We start from the raw sequence: 26,152 nt of genomic DNA, 5'->3' as shown, positions 1-26,152 counted from the left end.
CCAGCGTCATGGCTGCAGTACTGAGGGACTTGGGGTGGAAGCTGAGTCTGTGTGTGCCATCACGTCCTCGTCAGCCCTGGCTCCGGGGCACGGGGACAGCCGTCTGGGCACAAGTTGCCACCTGTCTCCTGTGAGGCCCCGGCTCACACCCAGAGAGTGGCGCTTCACCCTGGGACCCCTGCCGGCTGTGTCAGCGGTCTCCAGCCTCATGCCTGTGGAGGTGGGGGAGGCAGGGACCCGCGGCTGCAGCTCCTGTGAGGTGGGGTCCCCGGGGCCTGTGCTCGGAGTCTGTGGATAGTCTGACAGCATGCGACTGGGGGGGGACTGGCACACAAGGGCTGTACGTGTTTAAAGCACACCGTCGGCGCATCGGGAGGCGACCATGCCCCTGGATGCCACGGCCGCAGGTGCGAATGTTGCCTCGGTACCTGTCCTTCGGAGCCGCAGAGCGGGGCGCTTGCTCTCGCCCCTTGTTTCCCCCCTGGCGTGGGGAAGCAGTCCCCAGCAGCCTCCACGGATGCCGTGCCACACTCTCTCTGCATGTCCATCTCCCGCCCAGTCAGAACCACAGTCTTCCCCTGCCCGCAAGTCCCACCGTACGTGCAGCCCGGTGGCCTCCGGTGGCCTGCGTGCTGGTCCTCACTTCGACTTCCCTGGTGAACGGGGCCACCTGGGGCTGGCCACAGCTCTCCAGACCAGCTTGCAGAGTAGACGAAAGCTCCAGGTAGCAGCGGCCTCCCAGCCCTGGGCACCTCCACTGTTCTGTGCTTCCGTCATCTCCACCCCCCTAGGATCTTTCTGGCTCCAGGGCTGACCTTGAAGACACGTGCAGAGACGGTGTCCCTGACGTGTGGCGCCTCCTGCAGAGTGTGTCCTCCAGCCCCTCAGGTCTTGGAACTTCGTGTAGACTGGTCCCTGGGCCCCTGCTGTAGGGCCACCTTGACCAGGGTAGAAGGCCCCCAGCATGGTTGTCAAACAACTGACACTTGCCAACGAGCCACATTCTAGGTGATGGGCTGGGCTGTGCCCGGCCCTAATCCGCAGGTGGAAGTCCTAACCTAGAGCACCCAGATTTCAGTTATATTGGAGAAGGAGCCTTTCAGCAGGTAACTAAATTAAATGGGTCATGCATGGGCCCTAATCCAACAGGTCTGGAGTCCTTCTAGGAAGAGGGAATTTGGAGGAGGACACAGGAGGAATCAGTCACACGAAGGCACCGGGAGAAGGCTGCCGTCCACGTGCCAGGAGAGGCTGGAGGACCTGGCCCTGCCACCCTCTGGACTAGGACTGCAGCTTCCAGAATCGTAAAAAAGCCAACTGCTCCAATGCCACTGGTCCACAGTGCTTGTCAAAGCAGCTCCGCTGAGGCCTGGTCTCCCAGGGGGCCACTTACCTTGCAGCTGTGTGTCGCGGTGTCCCCACCTGAGCAGACCCCTGTCCCCGCGTCTCTGAGGGACCAATTACAGCGGGCAATTCCGAACCACCACTGGGCCCTCATCACACCCGAGGACGAGCTCTGCCTCAGCTGTCACCCAGGACTCAGGGTCAGCTGTGGCCACACTGTGGCAATGACTGGCACCTGCTGGATGGGCTCGCCACCTGCAGTCTGTGAGGCGCTGAGACCTGAGCATGTGGCCTCCAGGTGAGACCCCTGCTCCTTCTCCCTGTGCAGCCCAGCAGGGGCTGATCTTCTCGGGGTGACCACTCACCTGACCTCCTGGCAACTGGTTTCAGCTGGAGAGATCCTGGTTCTTTGTAGCACTTCATTTTCTCAGGAAGAAATGTCACCGCACAGAAACCAAAGCGTCCAGGTGCACCCTAGTGCACAGAAGCAGCCTCAGGGCCTCTGGGGTCACTCTGCCTGACACAGCCCTGTCATTGCAGGCACACCCGTCCCCATGCCCACTGTCCTTCCTTCATGGGAGAGATCCTGGGGGATGGATCAGCTTTGTGACAGGGGACCGATGGTGTAATGTCATCATCCGAAGGGACGGCAGCTTTTCCCACTCCCTTGTGCGACTGCAGACTCTGCCCTGGACTGGTCCCTGGCCCCGGAGGATGGAAGCTCAGGATGCGTTTCCTGTGGCTGCTGAAACAAACTGCCACAGTGGCCTGAAGAGCAGCAACGTATTCTCCTGTATTCTGGGAGCCAGATGTCCCCCAGAGTCTCAGGGCAAGACGCAAGGTCCTGGCAGGAGAGTCTGTTTCCCGCTTCTTGCCACTCCTTGTGGATGCTGGACATGCTGAGGGGTAGGCCACACCGCTCCAGCCTCCTGCCTCTGCGGTCACATCCCTTGCTTCCTCGTGGGAAACAGTGGACCTACTGCGTAATCTGGGGTACATCTCCAGATCCTCCACTTAACCACCTCTGCAAAGGCTCTGTTGCCACATGAGGTGACATATTCACAGTTCCAAAGGTGAGGACCTCCTTGGAGGCCAGGATTCAGCCTCCCACTTGAGTTGGTGTCTTTATTTGCAGTCATGGCTGATCTGTATGTGACCTTAGGGTGCCAGCAGTATTTGGCAGCATGGGTGTGGCCTGAAGGACAGCCCGAAGAGGAGGCAAGGTTTCACCCCACCAGCAAGCATGGCCCACTGTGGATTTTGGCCTCAGTACTCAACAGGGTGTGTAGATGCCAGGGACACTCCGCTCAGCCGTGATTAGGGAGGTGCTGTCCTAGAAAGGCCCCTGCCTTTCTGGTGTCCACTCTGGGGACAGGTCTTGGCCAGCAGAGTGGTTGAAGGATTACCGAGTCCCATCTGAAATTGTTTCTTTGGGATCTGCTATTTTCTTGGGGCTCTTGGCCCCAGCATCCAGGGCACCAGGGTGGGGCTGGAGGCTGCAAGAGCCCGGGGCCTGGGTGAGCCAGCAGCTCTAGAGCTTTCCCCCTTACCCTAACTTGCAAGTGTCTCCAGGGAAGCATCTCCTGCTGGAACCAGAGCAGGCCCAAGGTTTCTGGGCGGAGCAGACAGAACCACAGGTACTGGGGTGCCCGAGAGCACCCCACCCCTGGACACTGGCAAGGCAGTGATACAGGTGACCTTCACTGTGGAGGGTTTTCTCGTGGTCATTTGGTGGTGATGGGGGGGTGGGCTGGGACCCCTGGAGAGCTGGGACCCCTGGGAAGTGATGGTCAGAGACAGGCACACTCTGGAGAGAAGCAGCTGCCACTGCCCCTACCTGGCAAGGGGTTCACTGAGTGGCCAGAGGAACTGACCCCAGTGGGTCCAGTTCTTTCTATGAAACAGTGGGTCTCTGCTCCTTTGGTCTGCTGGGAAATAGAAATGTCAGCCCGTGTGACTTGGGTACCCCGTAGGCTCAGGGAGTGAAGAGCTCCCCCAAAATGCATAAAAGGACAAGTGAGAAAAAAAGGGAGGGTGAAGAACAGTCCCTCCACAGAGATCCCCTCACCGGACAAAAGGAACCTGGCAGATGGCATCCGTGTTCTGGGCCTGGAGATGGAGACCAGACTGTCCTGGATTACCCAGGGGCCCTGGGGACTGACAGTGGAGGAGGGAGGCAGAGAGTACGCAGTCCTGGAGTGGCCCAGCGCCAGGCATCACGGATAGACACCTGGCCAGGAGCTGCGGGGGCATCGGGATGCTGCCAGGAGCCCCCAAAAGGATCCTAGGCCTGCCAGCACCCACTGAGACCCAGTCCTCCTGACTCCCACAGGGTAAGAGGGTGCGCTTGTCACAGCCGCCACCGGAAGCTAAGGCAAAGGCGCTCCCACCTGGACCCAGGAGGCCGTGCAGCGTTCAGGTCTGCGAACTCAACGGAGATCCTGTCTTCACCAGCCAGAGCCTGAGAGAACCGAGGACACGGGACGCACAGGCAACAGCCCTGCCCTCGGGGACACCTGGGCCTCGGAGGCGACAAGTCACAGAGGTTCTGTGCCACAGAGAGCTGTCGCTGACACCTTGACACAGTGTTTGCTCCGCGGCTTCCACACTGCGGGCCACCCCAGCACCGCTCCTCTTGTTCCTAACATGCAGATGGACCGGGGCTCTGCTGCGTCATACGACTGCTTTCCGGCTTTTTAGACATTTTCTAAAATTTGTTCTAATTAGTTATACATGACAGTAGAATGCATTTATGCACCATGATAAATCATACATAAATGGGGTATAATTTCTCATTTTTCTGATTGTACATGTTATAGAATCACATGGGTCATGCAGTCATATATGTACAGAGATAGTAATGACTCTTTCACTCCACTGTCCTTCCTACCCTCATATCCCCTCCCCTCCCTTCACTGCCCCTGCCTAAAGTAACTCTATTCTTCCTTACTGCCCCCATCTTTGTGAATTCACATCCACATATCAGAGACAGCATTCAACCTCTAGGCTTTTGGGATTGGCTTATTTCGCTTAGCATGATATTCTCAATTTGTAGTCCTACCGGAAATGTATAAATGAATCTTTTCTCCACATCCTGGCAAAAATTTGTTGCCTGTGTTCTTTAAACATATTTTTAGTTGTAGATGGACACAATAGCTTTATTTTGTTTATTCGTTTTTGGGATCAAACCCAGAGCCTCACACATGCTAGGCAAGCGCTGGCGACCACTGAGCCACAGTTGAATACAGCCCAGTTGCCTGTATTCTTGATGATTGCCATTCTGACTGGAGTGAGATGAAATCTTAGTTTTGATTTGCATTTCTCCAATTGCTAGAGATTTTGAACATTTTTTCATATATTTGTTGATTGATTGTATTTCTTCTGCTGTGAAGTGTCTGTGTTCAGTTCCTTAGCCCATTTATTGATTGGGTTATTTTGGTTTTTGCTGTTTTTTGAGTTCTTTATATATCCTAGAGATTTATGCTTTATCTGATGTGCATGCGGTAAAGATTCTCTCCCAATCTATAGGCTCTCTCTTCACGTTATTGACTGTTTCTTTTGCTGAGAAGAAGCTCTTTAGTTTGAATCCACCCCATTTATTGATTCTTGATTTTACTTCTTGTGTTTTAGGGGTCTTCTTAAAGAAGTCAGATCCTAGGCTGATATGGTAAAGATTTGGACCTACTTTTTCTTCTAGTAGTTGCAGGTCTCTGTTTTGTTGCCCAAGTCTTTGATCCACTTTGAGTTGAGTTTTGTGCAGGGTGAGAGATAGAGGTTTAATTTCATTTTATTACATATGGCTTTCCATTTTTCCCAGCATCATTTGTTGAATAGGTTATCTTTTCTCCAGTGAATGTTTTTGGCACCTTTGTCTAGTATGAGATACCTGTATTTATGTGGGTTTGTCTCTGTGTCTTCTATTCTGTACCATTGGTCTCCATGTTTGTTTTAGTGCTAATACCATGCTGTTTTTATTACTATAGCTCAGTAGTATAGTTTGAGGTCTGGTATTGTGTTGCCTCCTGCTTCACTTTTCTTGCTAAGGATTGCTTGGGTTATTCTGGGTCTCTTATTTTTCCAAATGAATTTCATGATTGGTTTTTCTAGTTCTATGAAGAACATCACTGGGATTTTAATAGGAATTGCATTAAATCTGTATAACACTGTTGGTAGTATGGCCATTTTGACAATATTAATTCTGGGAAGTCTTCCCATCTTCTAAGGTCTTCTTCAATTTCTCTCTGTAGTGTTCTGTAGTTTTCACTCTTTCACCTCTTTTGTTAGATTGATTCCATGTTTTGTTTTGTTTTTCTTGAGGCTATTGTGAATGGGGTTTTTCCTAATTTCTCTTTTATTGGATTCATTGCTGATGTATAAGAACACATTTGATTTATAGGTGTTGATTTTATATCCTACTACTTTCCTGAATTGATTCATTAGTTCTATAAGTTTTCTGGTGGAATTTTTCAGATCTTTTAAATATAGAATCATGTCATCGGCAAATAGTGATAGTGACCATTTTCTCTGTAGAGCTAGACATTTTTAAGTGTTGGAGCCATGGTTTTGAGAAGGGCCCTCTGGTCTCAGCAGGCTGCCAAGAGCTCCTTGGCCCACAAGGGATCCCCAGGAGGAGACATGGCCAGGTGGGGTTGGACTGGGCCGCTGGGCAGAGGTGCCTCTACCCCTCAGCCCAGGGTCGGGAGGAGGGAGGGCTGAAGACGTCGGTGAGCAGGAGGCCTGCTGGGTGCAGGCAGCCCCCAAGGACCTGCAGAGAGGTCACTATCACTATGCCCATCTTAGAACAGAGGAAACTGGGGCCCAGAGAGGTCACTGCCTGCAGGGTGGTGAGTGCCCACCGTGGGCCAAGGCCACGGGTCTGCCCTGTGGAGGAGAGGGAGGGCTCAGCCTCATTGCCAGGGGATCAGCTGTCTGAAGAGCTGGGCCTCAGCCCCACCCAGGCCCAGCTGTGGTCTGCAGCCTCCATGCTCCTGGGCGCCCATCTTTGTCGGGTTGGTGTTTCATTGCAAGACTCTTCTGGACTGTGTGGGTCGGGGTGGCCTGCACACACCCACCCAGCAACCTGGCTCCAGCTTTGAGGTGAAGAGGGAACTTGCCTTGCTTCTTCCATCTGCCATGGCCCAAGGATCTGCCCTCGGGGAGGAGAGACTACTCAAGAGCTGAAGCCAGGCAGCCACCGCGGCAGGCCTCACCCGGAAGGTTCCGGCCGGGCTCAACACACCTGCAGACTCCCCTTCCACCTCCCAGACCTGGCCCAGAAGGCAGTGATGTCCCTGCGTGAAGCGAGAGCCAGCTCACAGTCACGACTGAGTGGGGCTAAGGCCAGGGTCCAGGCTGACGTCCAGCCCAGCACGCCACCCTGAGCCTGACAGGGAGGCGGGAGAGGAGACCTGCGTCCAGGCCCTGCTGGCCCTTCAGGAGCGGCCACCGAGCCGCAGCTCCACCGCCTGGGCACGCTGTCCTTGTCCCTAACAGTGGTCCAAACACATACGAGTCTGGCTGTTGGTGCTGGGTCAGCACAGGGTTCTCAGTCTCAGAATTACTGTAATTTGAAGCCAAATAATTTTTGTGGGCGGGTGGGGAGGGGGCTCCTCTGATTGGCGGTGCTCAGCCGCTTCCCGACCTCCACCCCAGGCGGCAGGGGCACTCCCTCTCCAAGCCATGGCCACCAAAACTTCTCCAGCCATCGCCAAATGTCCTCTGGCTTTGGTGTTTTCAGGACCAGTGTCTCCGCGTCTCCTGGACTTCGCCGCAGCGTCACAGGACGCTGGTCAGTTCCAGACAGCCATCCGCGCTCCGGCTGGAAGAACGACAAGGGGCTGGTGCCCACTTCCTCTCTCAGCAGGAGGGCGGGAGCCTTCGGAGGCCCATTCAGACTTCCCCTGGGTCTCACCGGCCACAGCAGGGTGACATGACCTGGTCACCCCTTTCTGCAAGGGTGGCTGGAAAAGCAATCTAGTCTCCCACCTCCTGAGTGCTGGCGGGTGAGGAGCGAGGTGCCACGTTGGCCCTCAGATCTGCCTCCTCCTGGCCCAGCAGCCCAGTCCCCTCTCTCAGCCTCACTTCCCAGACTTTTCTGGGCTCCAGGGACACGATTTCCCTCAGACTGAGAAGCCAGGGGAGCCCTGACAAGACAGGGACACAGGAGCTCCCAAGTTAGCGGCCATGGAGGCAGCAGGGCAGCGGGGTGAGACGGGCAGCAGGCCGGGCCTGTGCCAGGCTCTCCCTGCAGAGCCAGGTGCTCTGCTGACCATGTGACAGGCGCTATAATCGTCTCCTGTCACAGAGGTTGTTGACAGTGCCGGGCCCTGCTCCGCCCTGCCCCATCCCTCTCTGTCCACCCTTGGGCAGCCTGTTCGTGGCCGCGCCGTCAAGAGCCATATCAGGGTGGCTTTCTGACAAACGGCCTTTGCCACCATGCTCTTGGGGCAGGCCCTGTGGACTCTGAGGGACCAGGACTAGTGGAATCCAGAGCCTGGTGTGTCCTCAGCTTGTCAAGAAAGGATCTCTCCCAGGTCCTCTGTGCCCATCCGTGGAAATCACAGCTAATGACTGCAGGATTTGGTCAGCTGGCAGCACCTCACCCACCCCAGGAGATGCTGAGGTCCACAGAGTCACCTGCCACTCTGGAGTTCTGCCCTCACTGCGCTGTCCACTGGGCTGTGTGGGCAGCTCACTTAACCCGTCTGAGGTTCCACCCACTCAGTCCCCCAAGTAGGGAGATCCAGTCCTCTTCCCAATGCTGTTGGGCCTGCCGCATACCAACCTCAGCAGCCTTGCTGAAGGAACTTTGAGCCCAGGTCCACTCTCTTGACACTGGCTCACAGTGCCTACTTATGACAAAGGCTAAGTCACCTGCCCCTAAACTGGCACTCAAAGGCAGCTGACTTTCATTGTTATCACAAATGTCATGTGAGGAATCGGCCACAGAAGTGCCGGAACGAGAGCACTCAGTAAATGGCAGTGTCTGCATCTCTCACCTCTGAGCCTTTGCATTCTCTGTTCCCTCACTGTTCCTAATATTTCATGGCACAGACTCACTCTCGTGACCATCAATTCCAGATGCTGCCCCTGGCTTTGAAGGACACGGATCACTCCTCACCTTCTCCCCTGCTGCCCTGGTTTTTGCACCCTACTCAGGACCTGCCTGGGGAAACTTACCTGAATACAAACACTGCACAAGGTCCTTCCATTCATCCATTCACTCAGCGATCACAGTCACTGGCTCTTGGCCCCTTTAAAACATGGGAGTGTCTGCTTCCCGCTTTCTGCATCCTTGGGGCCTACAGCTCTGTCCACTAACAAGCACATGTTAGGAGGAACGGCTGAGTGTTGGCGACTGGAGGTGTGGGGCAACCCGACAGGTGGAGAGGCTGGGGATGCAGGAACCCAAAGGGGCGGGGGGGGGGGGGGGCTCTCCTGGGGCAGCTGTTCTTTCAGGCTGCTGGCTCCTCCTTGCCCAAGCCCCTCCCTCCAGGCCGCAGCTGCTGCACGGGGGAGGGGTGGCTGTGCTGGGACTTGCAGGGGCATTGGTCAGACCAAAGGAAGAAATGGAGCCTGGTAAAGGGACCCCGCGGGCCCAGGAGCACACAGCAGAGCAGCCACTGTCTTCCTGGGCCTCTAGGAGGCAAGTCAAGATTACACTTTAATCAGTTTTCAAAGAACCTGGAGGGGCTCCAGGCTGGTCCCCAGTTATTCCCTCCTGAATTCGCCCCAGAAGCACTGGCTGAGGGCCTCTGTTGCCAGGGCTTACAGCTTAGGCGGCACATCCAAGGCCCTGTCATGGCGCCCACCTGGCCAGGGTCGGGAGACGCTTAAACAAGCAGGCAAATGTGTGCACACTCGCTCGGGGGTGGAAAGCACGGGGAAGGGAAGGAAAAGCTGGAGAAAGGCACAGGCCCCAGAGGCCGGAGCTGGAGAGCAGCAGCCAGGAGAAACGAGGTCGTGGTCGAACAGAAAGCTGTGTCCCCAGTAGGCTTTCCGAGACTTGGGGTCCCTTCCACGTGCAGGGAGCTAAGGTGGGGCCAAGAGTGGGCTGGGGAGGGTCCACTGGATCCAGCACAGCCTGGGCAGAGAAGCTGGGCGGACACTGGAAAGATGGAGCTGAATCAAGTAGCCTCACGTCCCCCTCAGCCATTGGGGGGCCACTCTCCACAGATCCCACCTCTGTCCCACTGTGTCAAGAGGATGCCCCAGGGTTGGGGCCAGGAGGGACCCCACTGCAGCTCCCCACCCACACAGGTTCCTATAGCAGTCCATGCTTTTGCCAAATTGAAATCTGTAATAACCTTTGAACTAGATGCCCTAAGTTTGATTTTTGCATGAGCCCCAAGAATTCTGTAGATGGAACAGCCTGGCCCCACAGAAGCCCCAGGATGGGCCTTGTTTCTATGGCTGGGGACAGGGGCAGAGAGAACAGGGATCTGCCCTCTGCTTGCTCTTCCCTCAAGGGGGCTCCAGGGGAAGCCCTAACACCAGCCACAATGGGGCCGAAGCTTCAAAGGGCCCAGACCTTTCTGCAGCCTGCTCACCTTTCAGGGTGGCCTCTGGGACCACTGAGGCCAGCTCCACTCCTCCGGATTGCTTATTGTGTATTTACTTGAATTACTTATTCGCAGAAGCGCTTTGCGGCCTGGTCCTAGAGGGCTTGCCCCCGAGGGGCCCTGATAAATACGCCTCCAGTGAAATTTTAATATGATCAGGCTGTTGCCCCCTGAAGAGCCTTGATAAATACCAACTCCTCAAGTTACATCTAATCCACGAGGGCAGGCGCCTGGGCTGGCGGTCCGGCTACTACGGCCAGCACCTGGGTCTGGCGCGTGTGCACCGGCGCTCAGCAAACGACCCTGGAGCGCCCCTCTCCAGGCTACCGGGGTGCGGCTGGGCGGGGCCGGAACTACACTTCCCGGCGGCCCCCGCGCCCGGGGCGGGCCCGTGGTGGGCGGGGCCAGGCGACGGGGGCGGGGCCGGCTACAAAGCCCGGGGGCGGGCGCCCGGGCGCAGAGTCCGCGCAGCGCCGGTGCCGAGCGCAGCGCGGCGCGCACGGCGGGAGCGGCCGCGAGCGGACGGGCCTGGCGGCTGGACGGGCGCCCTCGCCGCCCCACGCGCTCCTCGCCGCCCCCCATGAGCGCAGCCCCGCGCGGCCCAGGTCCGTAGCGGTGGGGCGCCCCCCATGCTGCTGCAGCCCGCGCCGTGCGCCCCGAGCGCGGGCTTCCCGCGGCCGCCGGCCGCCCCGGGCGCCATGCACGGCTCGCAGAAGGACACCACGTTCACCAAGATCTTCGTGGGCGGCCTGCCCTACCACACCACCGACGCCTCGCTCAGGAAGTACTTCGAGGGCTTCGGGGACATCGAGGAGGCCGTGGTCATCACCGACCGCCAGACCGGCAAGTCCCGCGGCTACGGCTTCGTAAGTGTCCGCGGCCGCCCGCTCCCGCCCCGCCCCTCGCCGCGGCCGGGGCGCTGAGTCAAGTCGGGGCGCACGCCCGCCGGGCCGGCCGGCCGCCTCGCGGGACTGCCCGGCGCCGCGCGCCCCACCTGCCGCCCGCTCGCGCGGCTCCGGCGGCGCCCGCGCCCCGCCCCCACCGCGGCCCGAGGGGCGCCGCGCCGCGTTCGGTTAGACCCCGAGCCGGCGGGGGTGCGGGCCCGACGGCCGCGCGGGGCTTTCCGGCGGGCCCGCGGGTCAAAGGTGCCTGGGGCCCTGGGGCCCTTCCCCCACAGTCCGGCAGCCGCCCCGCCGCCCCAAGTAAGCGTCAATTTAAGTAAAAACGACGTGAAGACGCGCTTCCTACTTCCCGAACAAGTGGAGGGCGCCCGGGCTCCTCCCGCGGGGAAATTCGGGGCCCCGCTGGGGGCGGGCCAGGCTGGGGCCCCCTGCCCCCTAGGGGGTTCGTTGTGGCCCTTCTCCCAGGGGATTGCTTCTGTCCTTGAAGGCAAGATTTCCCAGCACTTGAACTTTGAGGGAGGAGCTGGAATCCAGGGGGCAGCCTGTGGGAGGGCCCTGGGCTGGGGTCAGAGGGCACTTGGCCCAAGGGTCCTGAGGAACTGACTCCAGGAGGGAGGGAAGAGGGGGAGGGGTGGCCTGGTGCCAGGGTGAGCTTTCTGCCCCTTCCCCACTTCCCCAGCTCAGCAGTGGAAGTCACTGACCATCTCATCTGTGCTTCTCCAGGTGACCATGGCCGACCGGGCAGCAGCTGAAAGGGCTTGCAAAGACCCCAACCCGATCATTGATGGGCGGAAGGCCAACGTGAACCTGGCATATCTGGGTGCCAAGCCCCGGAGCCTGCAGACGGGTGAGAGCTGTTTTCCTTCCCGGCTCCTCTCAGTTTCTATATTGAGTGTTGGTATCTGCTGGGTGGAAAAAGGGCCCCCCCTCCCCGGGAGTGGCAGTCAGCTATCATGTGCCTGCAGAACTGTTACAGGGCAGTCACCCCAGCTTGGGAGCTCAGCCCCTTAGCAGTGTGTGGCCGGGAGGGACAGGATGGGGAGGGTACATCACCCCAGTTGTCAGCCGTCCTTGCAGGAGGAAGTCAACCACAGGGCTGGAGGCCAGGAGGCCTGCTTCGGCCAGGTGTTGGGAGTTCATGAGTGGGGCTGGTAGTGGAGGTCTTGTCGGGGAGAGAAAGCTGATTGTCTTGGGTATGGCCTGTGTGGCTCTGCCTCCCTCCCTATGGACCTGGGGACATTGGCCCTCACTGCCCTCTCCTTCCAGGCTTTGCTGTTGGCGTGCAGCAGCTACACCCCACACTGGTCCAGCGGACTTACGGGTGAGTCAACGTCGCTGGCTTGGTGGTGGGGATGAGGCGGCTGTGGGCTTCCTGAGTCTGAAAAGCTGGGGAAATGACAGTTTGCAGAAATAAGACTGTGTTTTGGGGGAAGGAGGTAGGAAGACACTGGTTACATTTCTTTGTCCCTGGCAGAGGCCCTGGAGCCTCTGCCTAGCAGGTCCCACTCCCCAGCTGTGGTTGGGTGACCTTGGGAAGCTTGCAGGCCATCTGTTTCCTCATCTGTAAAATGAGGATAACAGCCATCTGGGCTCTGCATGGAGGGCACAGGTGGACCTGGATCAGGGTGGCACTCATGACCTGTTTGCTGACACTGTTTGGGACAGTGGCCTGGGCTCTTTCCCAGGTACCCTCTGACTTCCAGGATGGGAAGGATGGTCACAGTGGGTCACTACTGACCTGGTGTGACTTTTGTGAATGCTGCAGCAGGAGAGGTGTGAATGGGGCCAGGTAGTAGTGGTCTGAGTGGCCTAGCCTGTGGGCCTTTTCTTGACTCATTTTGGAGCTTCCTGTCCTGTCTTCCTCATCCTAAAGAGACTCCCACATATCCCTGATGTCCGGTAAGGCCTCCCGGCTGCGTGGGTAAGGACTTGAGGGCTTCAGGAATGCCGAGGACCCATCACCTGTTGGACTACCCAACCCTGCGATTCATAGGGGCTGTTTGCCCTTGTTGATGTGGTTGGGGTGCCTGGACGGTTGCTGCTTTTACAGTGTTGGTGCTGCTTAAAGCTTTCTCAGTTCAAATCCTGGCCTCTGGATTTTGTGCCTTAAGTTGAGAGGATATGTGTGCACGTGCGTGCATTTGTTCGCACGACTGAGGTTGGGGTCTGACTCCCTGCTGCGATGACCCAGGGGAGGGTGCTGCGTGCCCACCTGGGGACCCCTGCCCTGTGAGGCAGCACTGTGGCCCCCGTGGCTCCTTTTGGATTGGACGTGTGTGAGCTCTGTGATGGCAGGAGCTGAAGGTGGCATAATGTGGCTTGGGCCCTTCCAGCCTGTGCCCCGCCATGGGCATCTGTTTCCTCCTGGGAGGGAGCTTGAAGGGCAAGGAGCGAGGTTGGTTCTGGGCTCCCTCCTCACACAGAGCTGTTTTTCATAATGTCCAGGGCCATCTTGGAAGCTGCTTGGGGACACCCAGCTTTTTGTGTCTTCACCCCAGGGTTGAGTCCACACAAGGAGGGCCATCCTGGCTTTCCCTCGGCTTGCTCTGGTCCAGGTGCCCAGGCCTGGGCAGGGGCCTTCACTGCTCGGAGAGGAGGCCTTAACACCTGCAGTCTCCTGCTGAGTGGGGCAGGGCCTCCCCCAGGTCTGGGCTCTGCTCATCCTTTCAGCTGCCTCTCGGACCCTAGAAACCGTCAGCCCCCGGCCTCTGGAGCCCACAGACCCGGGTTCCACTCGGGACCACTTCTTCCAGCTGGGTCCATCTTGGCAAGTAGCATTCTCTTCGGTTTTCCCACCTGGGAAGTGGGAACAATGCCTTTAAACACTGTGCTTCCTACACAAGCCTCTGGGGTGGGAGCCGGTATGATCCTCATTTTATCGGTGGAGATGCTGAGGCAGAGAAAAGTTAAGAAAGGTTAGCAGCTGTCCAGGGGACAAAGTTACAAGTACCCAGCATGAGGTTTGATCCAGGTGGCTGCTCCAGAACCCACTCTCGGCTGCTCTGTGGCTGGGGTAGGAAGGACGACTTTTCCCCTCGCCACCCTGGACACTCGTGGGCACCACCTGTCCAGGGGTTGGAGGTTCTGCCACAGGGGTTACTGCCTTGTGCCACGGCTTCAGGCAACACTGTTGTGTATCTAGATCTGTGGGGCTGGCCATTTATTCCTGTGACTGGGCAGAGGCCTCAGACTCTGTTTGATGGTTGCCAAGGGGTGGAGGCCCACATGGGACCAAGGGCTCAGAGCACTGCCTGGTCTTCATGTCCAGTGAGCATTAGACTGAAGGTGCCCGGAGTGCGCTACTGCTGCCCAGGCCCTGCGGTGTGGCTGAGAGCCGGTGTGGGGTCAGCTGTGAATGCCAGCTCCTACATGCCCCTGGCAGGCTGGAGAGTTGGGCTGTCAGCGTCCCCTTTGTTTTTGCAAACAATCGGGCCCCGGGCAGAGCTGGGCCTGACTCAGCAGTCAGTTTTGTTGCTTGGGGCGGGCAGTGGGGTGGCCTGCAATGGCCTAGGGCACCGAGGGACCCGGATCACGGGGAGTCAGGCTCTGCAAATGCCTGGCTGAACTTCTCCCAGACTCTGCTGGCCCCAGTCCTGTGCCTGTGACAACACTGATGGTCCCACCACCCGCTTTTAGGCTGAGCTCTGTGGCCCCATTGCCTGCCTGATCCTGCTGGGAGCCAGGGAGCCTGGAGGGCCCTGCTGTGTTCAGAGAGTTTCCTCAAAGAACTCCTGTGCTTATCTGCCTGAGTCCCCTCCCAGGTTTTTTATTTAAGTTGAATGGGTCCTCTTGGTACCTGACAGCACGTACATTTCTGCTGTGTAACTGTGTCGGGGCCAGGGCCCAGCTCTTGGAAAAGCTGCCTGTGGTGGGTGGCAGGTGGCTCATGCCCGCCCATGGGCCTGGGCGGGTTGTAAGGGGAGGCACACACTGCTGCAGATGACGCACCCAGGGTCTCTGCTGGCTCTCGGACAGGAAAGGAGGTGGAGCGGGGTGGATCACGTGTGTCGAGACAGTGCACTGGTGTGGCCAGAGGCCTCCCGGTGTCATGGGGTGTCCATCTGCTCCAGACCAGAGGTATGTCAGGAGCTGACGTTTATGCCAGGCTTGGCCAGACTCGGAGCCTCTCCTGGGGCTATTTTAGAAGGGCCAGCTGCTTCTCCGCAGTCTCCCTCCCTGTTCTTAAGAGTACCGTGCTGTGGGCTTGACTCCTGTTCACTGAGACCGTTGCTCTACAGCAGGTATGGAGCCAAGCCTGGGGGTCTGAAATGGTAGGACATGGTCTTGGGGCTGCGCGGTGTTGCGCATGCCCCTGCTGGAGTTGGGGCTTGCAGGTCTGCCCCAGCTAAAGGCCGGGCCAATTCTCTGGCTCCTCCCTGTGTGTAGGGTGGGGACAGTGACGACTTGAGGACTGGGCTAGCGCCATGTGCAGAGCTCACTGGTCAGGACCTGGCCCTGGGAAGCCTGGGGATTTGCCCTATGTTGTATCAAAATGCCTGCAGCGAGGTCTGTTGACCTGTCTGCCTGTGCGATGCAGCTTGGAGCCATGGGAGACTTCTGGTACTCACCCCCCGGGGGGACCTGAGGCGGGGGTCTCCAGCCCCAGCACCTCCCTGGCCATGCACAGCTCTTGAATGAATGAGCCAGACTGCTGGCTTCTGCAGACTCCCTGGCCTGTGCCTCCCCACTGGACGTGTCACTTTGGTGACCCCTGCCTCCTCAGGGGTCATGTGAGGGTGCCTGGTGCCCAGGTGGAGATGTGCTGCCCTCACAGTCAGCCAGCCCAGGGCCTGAGCAGAGGACACATGGAGTGGGGAGAATGGAAAGGGCTGCTGCAGAACCACCTGCATGCCGAGCGCGTGCAGAGCACTTGCCTGGTCCCTGCTGGACCTCAGGGTGCGTTGTCTGCCTGTCTCTGCTCGCTTGACCGGGCAGGTGACCAGCGCAGTTGGATAGGAAGCTGCCAGGAGTGCTTCTGTGGGCGCGAGCAGCCCCGCGTGGTGAGCGCAGCTGGTAGGCGAACTTGTGTGTGTCGGATACGAGGCACAGAAACAGCACGTGCCAAACATGGGCAAGTCTGCCCTGTGCCTGGCGTCTGGGTCCCAGCCTGTGCCTTGGCAGTGTCCTGCGTGGGGCAGTGCATTCGCTTATGTGGGATGCCCTCCTGGGAAGGGAACACGGGCCCCCTTTGCGCTGTTGGCAGTTTCTGAGGAGTCTCATGACTTCACTACAAAATAAGAAATAGGGCCAGGACAGGGTTGCAGGTGACGGCAGGTTGTGTGGGTGGTTCTTTATGGTCTGCTGGGGAGGGCCTGCTGAGGAGTGAGCTTGCCCCGGAGGTGCCTGGGAGGTGCGTGGGCAGCAGACCCAGCGGGCAGGAGGTAGGCTCGGAGCCCGGAGGCCATGGGGGCCCCAGGCCGTGGTGATTTTCCCTTGGGGGTGTCTGTTGGGGTGGCCCTGCTCGCTGCCCCCCACCGTCACTTCCTGTTGGCAGCTTGTCTGGAGCGAGGCGTGGGCTGCACCTGGCCCTCCCCGCAGGCAGCCCTGCCGCACCTGTTGTTTGTCCTCGGCTGCTGACAGAAGCCAGCCTGCAGGCGCTCTCGGGTTCCTCGCCTGCCCTGTGGCCCTGCTGGGGCTGGGGAGCCTCTTCCGGAAGCCTCAGGCAAGGAGGCTGGGGCCTTGGTCCCAGGGGAGAGGCCTGGCGGCAGACAGAGACCGTACTGTGTCCAGAGCAGGCAGAGGTGCCAGATGGGCCGCGGGCACCTCAGTGGTGCAGTGGAAGGAACCCTGGCCCAGGAGTCTGGACTGCCCCTGGCCTAGCTGGCTGGTCCTCAGGTAGGTCAGGTAGGTTCCATGCCCCCCTCACGCCAGGCGGCGTGCAGAGCGTGCAGTGCTCACCCCCACGTTCCCTGTGTGTGCCAGTGAGGGACTGTGTGTTCACTGGTTAGCTCATCCTGCACGGGTGTGCGTTGGGCTGGGGACCCCACAGACCTGAGAGAAACCCCATCTCAGTGCATAGTTACAGCAGCCCCCCAGGGGGTGTTAGCCAGTGGAGACGGTCAGCCTCTGTGGGACAAGAGGCAGCTGGGCTGTGGGGGCATTGGGTGACAGGGAAGTGGGGAGCAGGGTATCCAGGGCCCCGCAGGGTGGCCCCAGCTTGTGTGAGGCTGTAATGACAGACCTAGGGCACTGGGACTTCACTGTGCAGCCTGGTCCATGGCAGGTGCCAAGCAAGGAGGGGCAGGTTTACTTGCATTTTTAAAAAAGTATTTGTTCCAGTCGTAGGTGGACACAGTACCCTCGTATTTGTATGTGGTGCTGAGGATGGAACCCAGGGCTTCCTGCGTGGTAGGCAAGCGCTCCACCACTGAGCCACAGCCCAGCCCCTTGACGTGCATCTTGTTTTAAAGCAGCCCCCCTCTGGCTTGTGGAGTCTGAACTGCTGAGGGCCCAGGTGGAGGCTCTTAGAGGTAGCCCAGCCTTCCAGTCATGAGATAGTGGTGCCCCGGGGAACACCGGCCATGGCAAGAAATGGTGGGATTCTGAAATACATGTTTGAAAGAAAGAAGATTCCAGAGCAAGTAGAAGAAGGTTGCGTTGGCCTTGATAGAGGAGGCTGTGGCAGGCAGCTGGGGAGTAGTGGCAGTGGGACGTGACGGGTCCTGCGAGCTGCTGTGCAGAGCCTGGCCTTGCACGGAGGGACGGGTCTGCACAGCCATCTGCCCGCTTCCTGGCTTCTCTGCTGGACCCCAGAGAGCCCGAGCGTGCCCTGGCCCTCGCCTGGTTTCCTGCCTGCCAGGCCTGGAGAGGTCGCTCCAGGTGCTGCCATCTTGTCTCTGGCCTGGTGGGGAAGGGCCCCAGAGAGGAGAAAAAGTGAAATGGGCTCGTTTGCCTCTTCGTTTTTGTTTTCAGAGCTGCTTCGCGTGCAGGAAGTGAGCCCTCTGCTGCGGCCCGTTGTTTTTCCCTGAGTTTTGCTTTGAGTCTGGCGGGGCCTCTGCCCGTCTCCTGGGCACCATCTGTGTTGGCTGTTGCTCACAGCACCCTTGCCCACTGGGTTCCCAGAGTGCACTGCTCAGGGTCCGACCCTTCCTGAGGGGCAGCCAGGACCCAGGGGAGAGCCCACCAGTCTCTGGCAACCGCGGCCAGAGGGTTGAGGATTGTCTGTGGGGTTTGACAGGCATGGCCGGGGTCTGGATCTGGGTCTCTTGCCCTGGGACCCTGGTCTCCGTGGAGGACTGAGTCTGCTGTTTGTGTGGTAGGAGCTGAGTAGAGACATGGGCCCGCCACCTCAGGGGGGTCGAGACCTTATAGTTGTCCCCTCCTCAGCTGCAGCTCCTTGTCCCTCCCAGAACCCAGGGTGGACGTTGTGGGGCCTCCCAGACTTGCTTGTTGTTGTCCTGGTATTAGGGCAGCCGAGAACCCAAGTCTTTCTTCCCCAGCGCACCCTCTCCCAGCGCACCCTCTAGTGGGGCCATGTCCCCTGGGCTCCCGTCCTACCTGGGTGCCTGGGCTGGTCCTGGCCATGTCGCCTGCCCAGGGGCCGCCTTCCCCTGCCTGTACAAGGGTGGGACTAGTTTTCTGCGACACAGGCTGACATCTTACATGTGTGGTGAAGAGTCGGGTTTCCTGAGAGTCCAGGACTCAGTACCGCAGGGTGCTGGGAAGGAAGGGGTGTCTCCTGCCCTTGGCCTGGTGTCCTGGCTGGAAGCGGCCTGTGGCAGCGGGGCACTCTGAGGAGGTGGTGGCAGCCCGTCCCTAGGAGACCAGGCAGAAGCCTCCTTGGTGGGCCTGGGCCCCCAGCCTTGGCCCCTGCGTTGGCCTGACAGCCATGGCCACTGGGCTGCCGTTCCCTCCAGGGCTTGCGGGCTGCTACCCCAGAGCTGAGGGTGGACTTCTGGGAGAGGAAGGACCTGGTCTGTCGGCCTTCCTCAGGCCAGAGGAGGGAGTCGTCGATGCTGCCCACGGTCTCTGGGGGACACCCCGCAGTAAATCCTCACGTACCCCTACGGGGTGGCCGTCTCACAGAGGCAGCGGTGAGGGCATGTGATGCACCTAGCGGGCAGAGCGAGGCTGGTGGGCCCCCCTTCCCCTCTGTGGACTTGCCGCCCCCTCCCTGCCTGCCCGACTGGCTCTTTGAGTCTGAGGCTTTCTCTGTCATCTTGGGGCTGGAACTTCTGACCCAGGAGGCAGCTGGCAACCTGGGGATGCTCCTTTTCTACCTAGGTGCCTGCATACTGGTCCTGCCCCAGATGCCCTGCACTTGGGTTACACTGTGCTGGGCACTTGGGACACAGTGGTCAAGGCAGAGGCCCTGCCCTCTTGGCCACATGATGCCCATGGTCCATTACAGTGACTTTAGATTGTAAGAAGGAAAATAAAGCTGGGGGCAGGGAGGCCCTGAGGGGTGAGCTTTGAGCTGTGGAAAGAACCTGCGGTGGCAACAGCAGATGCCAAGGCCCTGGGGCTGGAGGAGGGGTGGGAGCATGCGGCAGGACGGGGAGTTGGGGTGCGGGAGTCTAGTTGGAGAACGTGGGACCCGTTCAGGGCGGTTGGGTGATTCTGGTTCTGGTGGTGGTGTGGTCTGGGGGTCGACTGCTCCGCTGGCCGGTGAGGACGGCAGGTTGGGGAGGTGGTGGCTGCAGCCTGGAGAGTGGGCCTGGTGTTGGATGGGCCCTTCCCCGAGGCAGGATGGCAGCAGGCCCACCACGGCCTGCAGGCCTGGGAGGACAGGCCTGGCGTGGAGTCGCTGAGGATTGGCGGCAGGGCAGCTTGTGCCCCAGGCTTGTGCCCTTTCCCTGTGTGTGAGGGCCACACACAGGAGGCTGTGGCAGCCTGGCCTTCCAAGCCTGGACCAGGGCGTGCCGGCAGGACTTGGCCTCTGCGATGTGACGTGCAGACCCCGGGGCCAGCGCTGCCCTTGGCAGGGCTGCTGTGCTTGCTGGGCTGTTTCCAGCTGGGAGCTGGTGGCTTTTCTGCACACGTGTGTTGCTGAGTGTGCACGTGACCCTCGTCACTCTGCCTGCCCTCTCCAGCTCCTGGCTGGATATTTGTGATCATGGCAGCGGTGACAATGCCTTGCGCTGCCCGTGGCTTGGTAGTTTCTGGTGCTCTCGACCTCTGCACCAGTGACATTTGGGACTGGAAAGTTCTGTGCTGTGGGGACTGTCCTGGGCATTGTAGGATGTTAGTGTCCTGGCCACTGTCCTCACCCCCAGCTGTGACAACCAGAAATGTTCCAGACTCTGCCCAGTTTCTCCTGGTTGGGAGCCGCTGCCCTGGTGCAGCCTGTGCTCCACAGCTGGCCGCGACGGCGCCAGTGAGGCCGTTCTGCAGACGTGGAGCTGACCATGACTCGCCCGAGGGCAGAGCCAGGCAGGCCAGGAGAGACGCTGCTGAGGCCCTGTCTCTGCCCACGCCTCACAGTCCTCCCACCTTGGCCAGGCCCGTTCTCTGTGCCCTGGGATCCTGGCCAGCAGAATCAGACCCCGTCTCGTTCCTTCCTTTTGTTGTGACCCAGGCCTGGGCCCAGCCAGTTTGGGCACAGGTGCTATACAGCGGGTGGACAGTGGGTGGATTTCACTTAGCCTCCGTTTGCTGTGTGATTTGGCCTTTGAGCGTCTTTTCCTATCAAGAAATGGGGCAAGAACCAGCACCTGTTCTGTGGCTTTGAGGGTGTAGTGTCAGGTGTCTTGGGCTCTTCACATTGGTGGTGGCTGACCTGAGCAGCCCAGGAGGCACAGCTGAAGAGACCCAGACACAGGGTGTCCCTCAGAGCCAGGGACATGGAGGCAGACCCCCTTTGATGGCCTCAGGAACCTGGTGGAGGTGGGTGGGCCCGTGGCCTGTGGGTCTGGAGCCTGGGCTGCCTCTGCAGAGTCCTGCCCACCTGCCTGCAGCCTGCCGGAGAGCCACCCCTGCGTGACTGAGCCTGAGGCCGGGTGCCCTGCCCGTCTCTGGAGGAGTTCTGAGCTCTTCAGACGCCACGGGGTGTTTTCAGGGTTTCGGGGCAGGTGGGACCACCAGGACGTCAGGACAGCGTGCTGGTGCGGCATCGAGGTGGCTCTGTCTGCTCGCTGTCTCTCCATTCCTTCCCTGGGCCTCAGACCCAGCTGCTTTGGATTCCTGCTGGGGGTCACCCAGGGAACATGAGCGGAGCAGGAGGGGGCAGCAGGCCTCCCCAGGCCAGGGCAGGCAGGAGACGGTGGGAAGGGCCTGCGCATCCTCCCCGGAGGGCTGGATGTCCACAGGCTGGGCAGGGTGGGCAGGCGTGGCAGGCACAGCAGGGATCTGGTCCAGCCGTGGGAGACTTACGTGTGGAGGTGTGGCCTAGTGTCCCCGTCCAGCCTGTCCCGTGCTCACACTCACCCCTGCCTCAGCCTCCTCTCTGCTGTCCCCTCTGGCCAGCTTCTTGTCCTCGTGTCTTGGTGTGGTCTTCCCCACCTTGGAGGGGCTCCCTGTCTCCTGCTCCCGGCCCCCAGCCCTCTGTCCTCTCAGCTCCTGGAGACTCGGGTTTCTGGCCGCTGTGGTTTGTTCTCCCTCCTGGAATCAGGCCCTCAGGGCGGGGCCCTCTGTTCCGCTGTCGGAGCAGGTGTGTGGGAAGGGTGAGCCTGGGGTTGGATCTGAACCCTGGCCCCAGCTGCTCAAGGCTTGAGCTCCCTTGGACAGCGGAGGTGCCCAGTGAGGTGAGGGAGGACTAGCGCCACCCTGAGGCCTGGCTGAAAAGTGTCGCTGCGGTGGGGCTCCTGTGCTGTGCGGCACCATTGCAGCCTCTGCGGGGAGGTAACTGGCAGCCCCGGGGACGACCTGTCCTGGGAACTTCGCACGGGGAGCTAGGGTCCCTCGGGCATGGGGCCGTGTGGGTTCTGGGCTCTGGCATGGCTCCCTGCGCCGCCGCGCACCTCTGCTCACCACGACACCCCCGACTCAGGTCGCTCCTGGTCTGCATGAGTGCTCGGTGGTGCGGAGCACACCTCTCAACTCCACTGTCTGGACCGCTTTGGTGGCAGGTGCAGAGAGCTGTGCGACCATCACCACTGTCCGCTGCAGAATGGCCCTGAGGCCCTGGGACAGCTGCTGCTCGTTCCCTGTCCCCAGCTCGTGTCCGATCGCCTGTTCTGGACCTTTCACACAATTGGACCCACATGGCCTTGGGCGCCCGGCCGCCCTCGCGCAGTGTGCTCTTCCGTGGCTCCCCCACCTGGGGGCTGTCTCTGAGGCTGCTCGCCCTCCTCCGTTCCCAGTGGGTGGGTGTTTGGGCTCTTCTTTCCTCCTCACCTTTTTTTGGTACCAGGGATTAAATCCAGGGCCACTTAACTGCTGAGCCACATCCCCAGCCCTTCTTATTTTATATTTTGATACAGTGCGTCACTTAGTTGCTGAGGCTGGCCTTGAGCTTGGGATCCTCCTGCCTCGACCTCCCTGGTGGCTGGGATCACAGGCATGGCCACCGCGCCCGGCTCCTTCCTCCTCCCTGCGTGATCAGTTCTTTTTGTTTTGAATCTTGCTCATGACCCTGTTGTCCTGGTGAAGGAGCTAGGACAGACGCCCTGCCTCCCTCTGTCTGCCCTGCGTCCACTGTACTCACCAGGGACATCAGGAGAGGCGCTCCTGCCCTCTGCGCAGCACGTGTGCGGCTGGGTCTTCCCGGGGTGCCTGGCGGTACCGCTGTGCATGAACAGTGTGGCGGTTCTGCTGCTTGCTTTCCTCCGCAGCTTGGCGGGCTGGGCGGGGACAGCCTTGCCTCCTGCCGCCACTGTAGGCGTGCGCCTGGGGTCCTTAGGCTCCTCTGACCTGGAGGGTGACGGGTGTTCCACGCAGCATCCTGGAGTGTTGCAGTGCCCAGGCTCGGCTCTGTCTGACCCAGCGCCTCCACCTCCGCACACCCTGGGGGTGCCTGATGCTTCCAGAGCAGCATCTCTGAGGTGGTCCAGGGTGGGGGTCCCACACCACCCAGGGCACCTTGTCCTGTGTAATCACGCAGGCATAGGAGGAGGAGGACGCCGATGCCCGTGGTGGCCGCATCGCACCCTGACGTGGTCATTCTGCACCTGACACCCAGAGCATCTTGCAGGGCACTTTGATGGGTGTGGCTGCTGCCCACACGGCCCGCCCAGTGGCTGGGCAGAGCAGCGCACCCTGGGGCAGCATCCCGTCTGGCCCACTCCGCCTGCGGGCCCCCAGCCGCAGGGTCCCCCCGGCATGGGCAGTTTCCCTCCCGTGGAGGGCTGGGTGCCCAGGGCCACACCCCTTTCCTTCCCTGGCCACAGGCTGTGGGCCCAGCCCTCCTGCTTGTCAGTGGCTCTGAACAGGACAAGGGACTAAACCTCCCTGGGTGTGGGGTGCTTTCTGGCTTGGCGGGCATGGCCCTGCCGCCCCGGGTCACCACTGGTTGCACTCTGGGTCCTGTCCTTCCGCTGTCGCCGGCCTCCTCTTACTCTGTCCACTGGGCGCTTGCTTAGGAGGTGCTCCTGCACCCTCGGGTGACAGGAGTGGCCCTGAGCGGGGGACAGGCGAGAGGAGCAGTCGTGAGGTGCGGGCTGGCTCTGCACCCTGGCTTTGCTGCCCTGAGACGCTGCGCTCGTTTCTCCCTGCTGGGGAGCAGGAGCGGCGGGCACTGCGGGAGCCTGCGGGCGGGGGCACCGGGCCCACCGCTGAGGCCACGCGGGGGCTGCGGCGTCTCCTGCTCCTCCCGGGCTGTGCCGAGCCCCGTGGCCCGGCTCTGCCCCCTGGCCTGACTCTCTGCTTGGCCCGCAGGCTGACCCCCCACTACATCTACCCGCAAGCCATCGTGCAGCCCAGCGTGGTGATCCCGGCCGCCCCGGTGCCATCGCTGTCCTCGCCCTACATCGAGTACACGCCTGCCAGCCCTGCCTACACCCAGTACCCACCAGCCACCTATGACCAGTACCCGTATGCCGCCTCGCCCGCCACGGCCGCCAGCTTCGTGGGCTACGGATACCCAGCCGCCATGCCGCAGGCCCTGTCGGCCACGGCGCCTGCGGGTGCTGCTTTTGTGCAGTACCAGGCGCCGCAGCTGCAGCCCGACAGGATGCAGTGAGGGCCGTCCCGCTGCGGGCACTGTGGTGACGTCACCCACACCGCAGACAGACTCGGGCTAGCAGCCGGCTCAGCTCTGGGCGCCACCAGCACCTGTGCCTCCGAGACCCCTGGCTCGGCCAGGCGGTGTGTCTTCGGGCCTGGGTCCCATCGTGCCTTGAGGGGGACTTCAGGACGGAGTGGCCGAGAGGCTGTCTGCAGAGGCCCCTCGCGCTTGGCCCCCAGGCCTGTCCTGCCCCCGCTCTACAGGTGCCCAGGGCCGGGCCGACACCCTTCCACCGCGGTGCCTTCTCAGGGAGACTGGCAGAGGACCCAGGGCCGCAGGCTGCTGCGCGGGCTGCCCTCCTCCCAGACGCCGAGCCCTGGTGGGCCGCCGGCCCCCTCGTGCCAGCCGGCGCTGCGCCCTCTTCCTGTTGTCGTTTGCTCCTGAGGCGATTCAGAATTTCAGTCTATGTTTTTCAACAGACCCTGCTGCCGCCAGGAACCAGAACCTAGTTCAACTTGGAGAGACTTGTTTTTTGTGGATGTTCCACCGCGGGGACGATGACAGTATTTCTGTAGGAAAGTGTCGCCGCCGCCGGCCGGGCCCTTGGCAGGGCTCTGCTGGGCTGGCGAAGCGTGTCCACCCCAGGGTGAGTTCTCAGGTGCCCTCACGCGTCATCGCTGCCGTCTGCCTGGGCCCTGCTCCTCCTGCCCCGGGTAGGCGCAGCCAGCTGCCGTCGGGCTGGACTGTGGCAGCCCAGCCCTCCCTGGCCCCTGCGAGGCTCTGAGTGCAGGTCCCGCCCGCTGTCCCTCGCCATCGGCTGCACGCAGCCCAAGACACTCCTTCCAGCTGAGGGCGCCGTGGGGGCTCCTGGTTCACGGTGGCAGCTCCCAGGGACCCGAGGCTGGAGGCTGAGGGGCTCCCGGCAGGGAGGGGGCCCCAGTGGGCAGGCAGCTGGGCTGTGCCTTTGCCCTACCTCAGGGAGCCCAGTGGCCAGCGCCCACGGTGTGGAGAAGGCCCGGAGGTGAAGGTAGCTAACGTTATAATATTTTTATTAGAATGTTCTGATTATAAAATAAAACTTGTTCTCTCTAAAGAGAAAGTTGGTCTGTAGTTTTTCTCTTAAGCCCAGTGGCCCTGGGTGGCCTCTGCCTCTGGCCCTTGTAGCTGGGCATCAGGGTAACCCTCTCGGGGGAGAAGCTGCCCAGCCCAGGCAGGTGCCCCTCTGGCAGTCATACCCGGCCCTCGGGCCCTGGTGGGTAGGGTGGGCAGGGCACTGTCATCCTGGCTGCACAGGAGGCCCTGGAAGACCAGCGAGAGGGCAGAGCTGGGTGCCCATGATGGCGGCCTGGGGTGCTGCTGCCAGGTGGCTGGGAGAGCAGTGGTTAGAGGAAGTCCCGCATCTGCCAGGGGATCATGGGAGCGGGCAGGGAGGTGGCAGGAGGGGAGGACGTGACCCTCCCCTGCCTTGAGTCGCTCGTTCCTTTCTTCCGAGGCTTGTGCCCCGGTCAGTGGGCAGAGCCGCAGCCCTGCCATTGGGCCTGTGAGGCGCTTACAGTCCTCTGGGACAGCCCGTGGTGACCAGCTCTGGGGGGCCGATGGAGAAGGGCAGGTTCCAGGCAGAGGACAGCAAGTGCAGCGGCCCTGAGGCAAGGTCCATGGGACAAGGGGACCCGTGAGGCCTGTGGAAGGAGGCCAGCTTGAGGAGGTGAGGGCTCCAGCTTGAGCTGGAGCCGGGCACACTGCGCAGGGCAGTGGACGCCGTCCCTGGGAGCCCAGAGCTGTGTGGACGGGGCAGCAGGGGTGTCTCAGCAGGAGGCACAGAGGGCCAGCAGGCGCCCGCACGGGGACAGAGTCCTCCTGACCGGAGGCTGTGCGAGCAGAGCTGGGGGTGGCCTGGACGGTCCCCCGGCCCCTCGGGGCAGGGCTGGAGCCCTGGCAGGTGCAGTGTCTCTGACTCCGCCCACTGCCCTCACGACCAGGCCATGCTACCCCGGCGCTCTCCCTCGCCGCCACACCCCACGTGGCAGGCCGGGGGTTGCTGCCTCCTGAGCTCTGTCTCCTCCAGCTGCGGTCCAGCCACCGCCCCTCGCTGCCCCCACTCCACACGTAGCCCGACTGTCCTCTCCCCAGCTCGGAACTCTCCTCGGCTCCCCGTGGTCCTTGAGGGTAAAGCCGGGGTTGCAGCCTTGGCCGCTTCACCTGCTGCCTGCCTCCCGAGCCACAGCGGCTCCAAGCCTGGACACACCCGGCAGATCCTGCCCCAGGGCCTTTGCCCTTGCTGGCCCTCTGTCAAGAGCCTCTAG

At 60.8% G+C, this 26,152-nt stretch overlaps 1 protein-coding gene across 1 annotated transcript; it reads left to right on the top strand.

The window, feature by feature from the left end:
• Nucleotides 1-10,371: 10,371 nt before the first annotated feature.
• Nucleotides 10,372-24,922, top strand: Rbm38 (RNA binding motif protein 38). Its single transcript, XM_047542172.1, has 4 exons — nt 10,372-10,771; nt 11,531-11,654; nt 12,074-12,128; nt 23,561-24,922. Exons 1-4 carry the CDS (start codon nt 10,535-10,537, stop codon nt 23,862-23,864), a joined length of 720 nt encoding a protein of 239 aa, XP_047398128.1. The 5' UTR covers nt 10,372-10,534; the 3' UTR covers nt 23,865-24,922.
• The last annotated feature ends 1,230 nt before the right edge of the window (nt 24,923-26,152 follow it).

The sequence above is a fragment of the Sciurus carolinensis genome, chromosome 2 (genome assembly GCF_902686445.1).
Source record: "Sciurus carolinensis chromosome 2, mSciCar1.2, whole genome shotgun sequence".
In the NCBI taxonomy this organism is placed as follows: Eukaryota; Metazoa; Chordata; class Mammalia; order Rodentia; family Sciuridae; genus Sciurus; species Sciurus carolinensis.
The sequence above is the reverse complement of the archived record's forward strand: the minus strand, read 5'-3'. Positions and strand labels throughout refer to the sequence as shown.

Bases quoted from the DNA above. Each gene is read 5' to 3' on its own strand.
- Rbm38 (XM_047542172.1), top strand. From the start codon at position 10,535: ATGCTGCTGCAGCCCGCGCCGTGCGCCCCGAGCGCGGGCTTCCCGCGG. The intron at 10,772-11,530 runs GTAAGTGTCCGC...GTGCTTCTCCAG, and splicing joins AGTCCCGCGGCTACGGCTTC to GTGACCATGGCCGACCGGGC. The intron at 11,655-12,073 runs GTGAGAGCTGTT...CTCTCCTTCCAG, and splicing joins GCCCCGGAGCCTGCAGACGG to GCTTTGCTGTTGGCGTGCAG.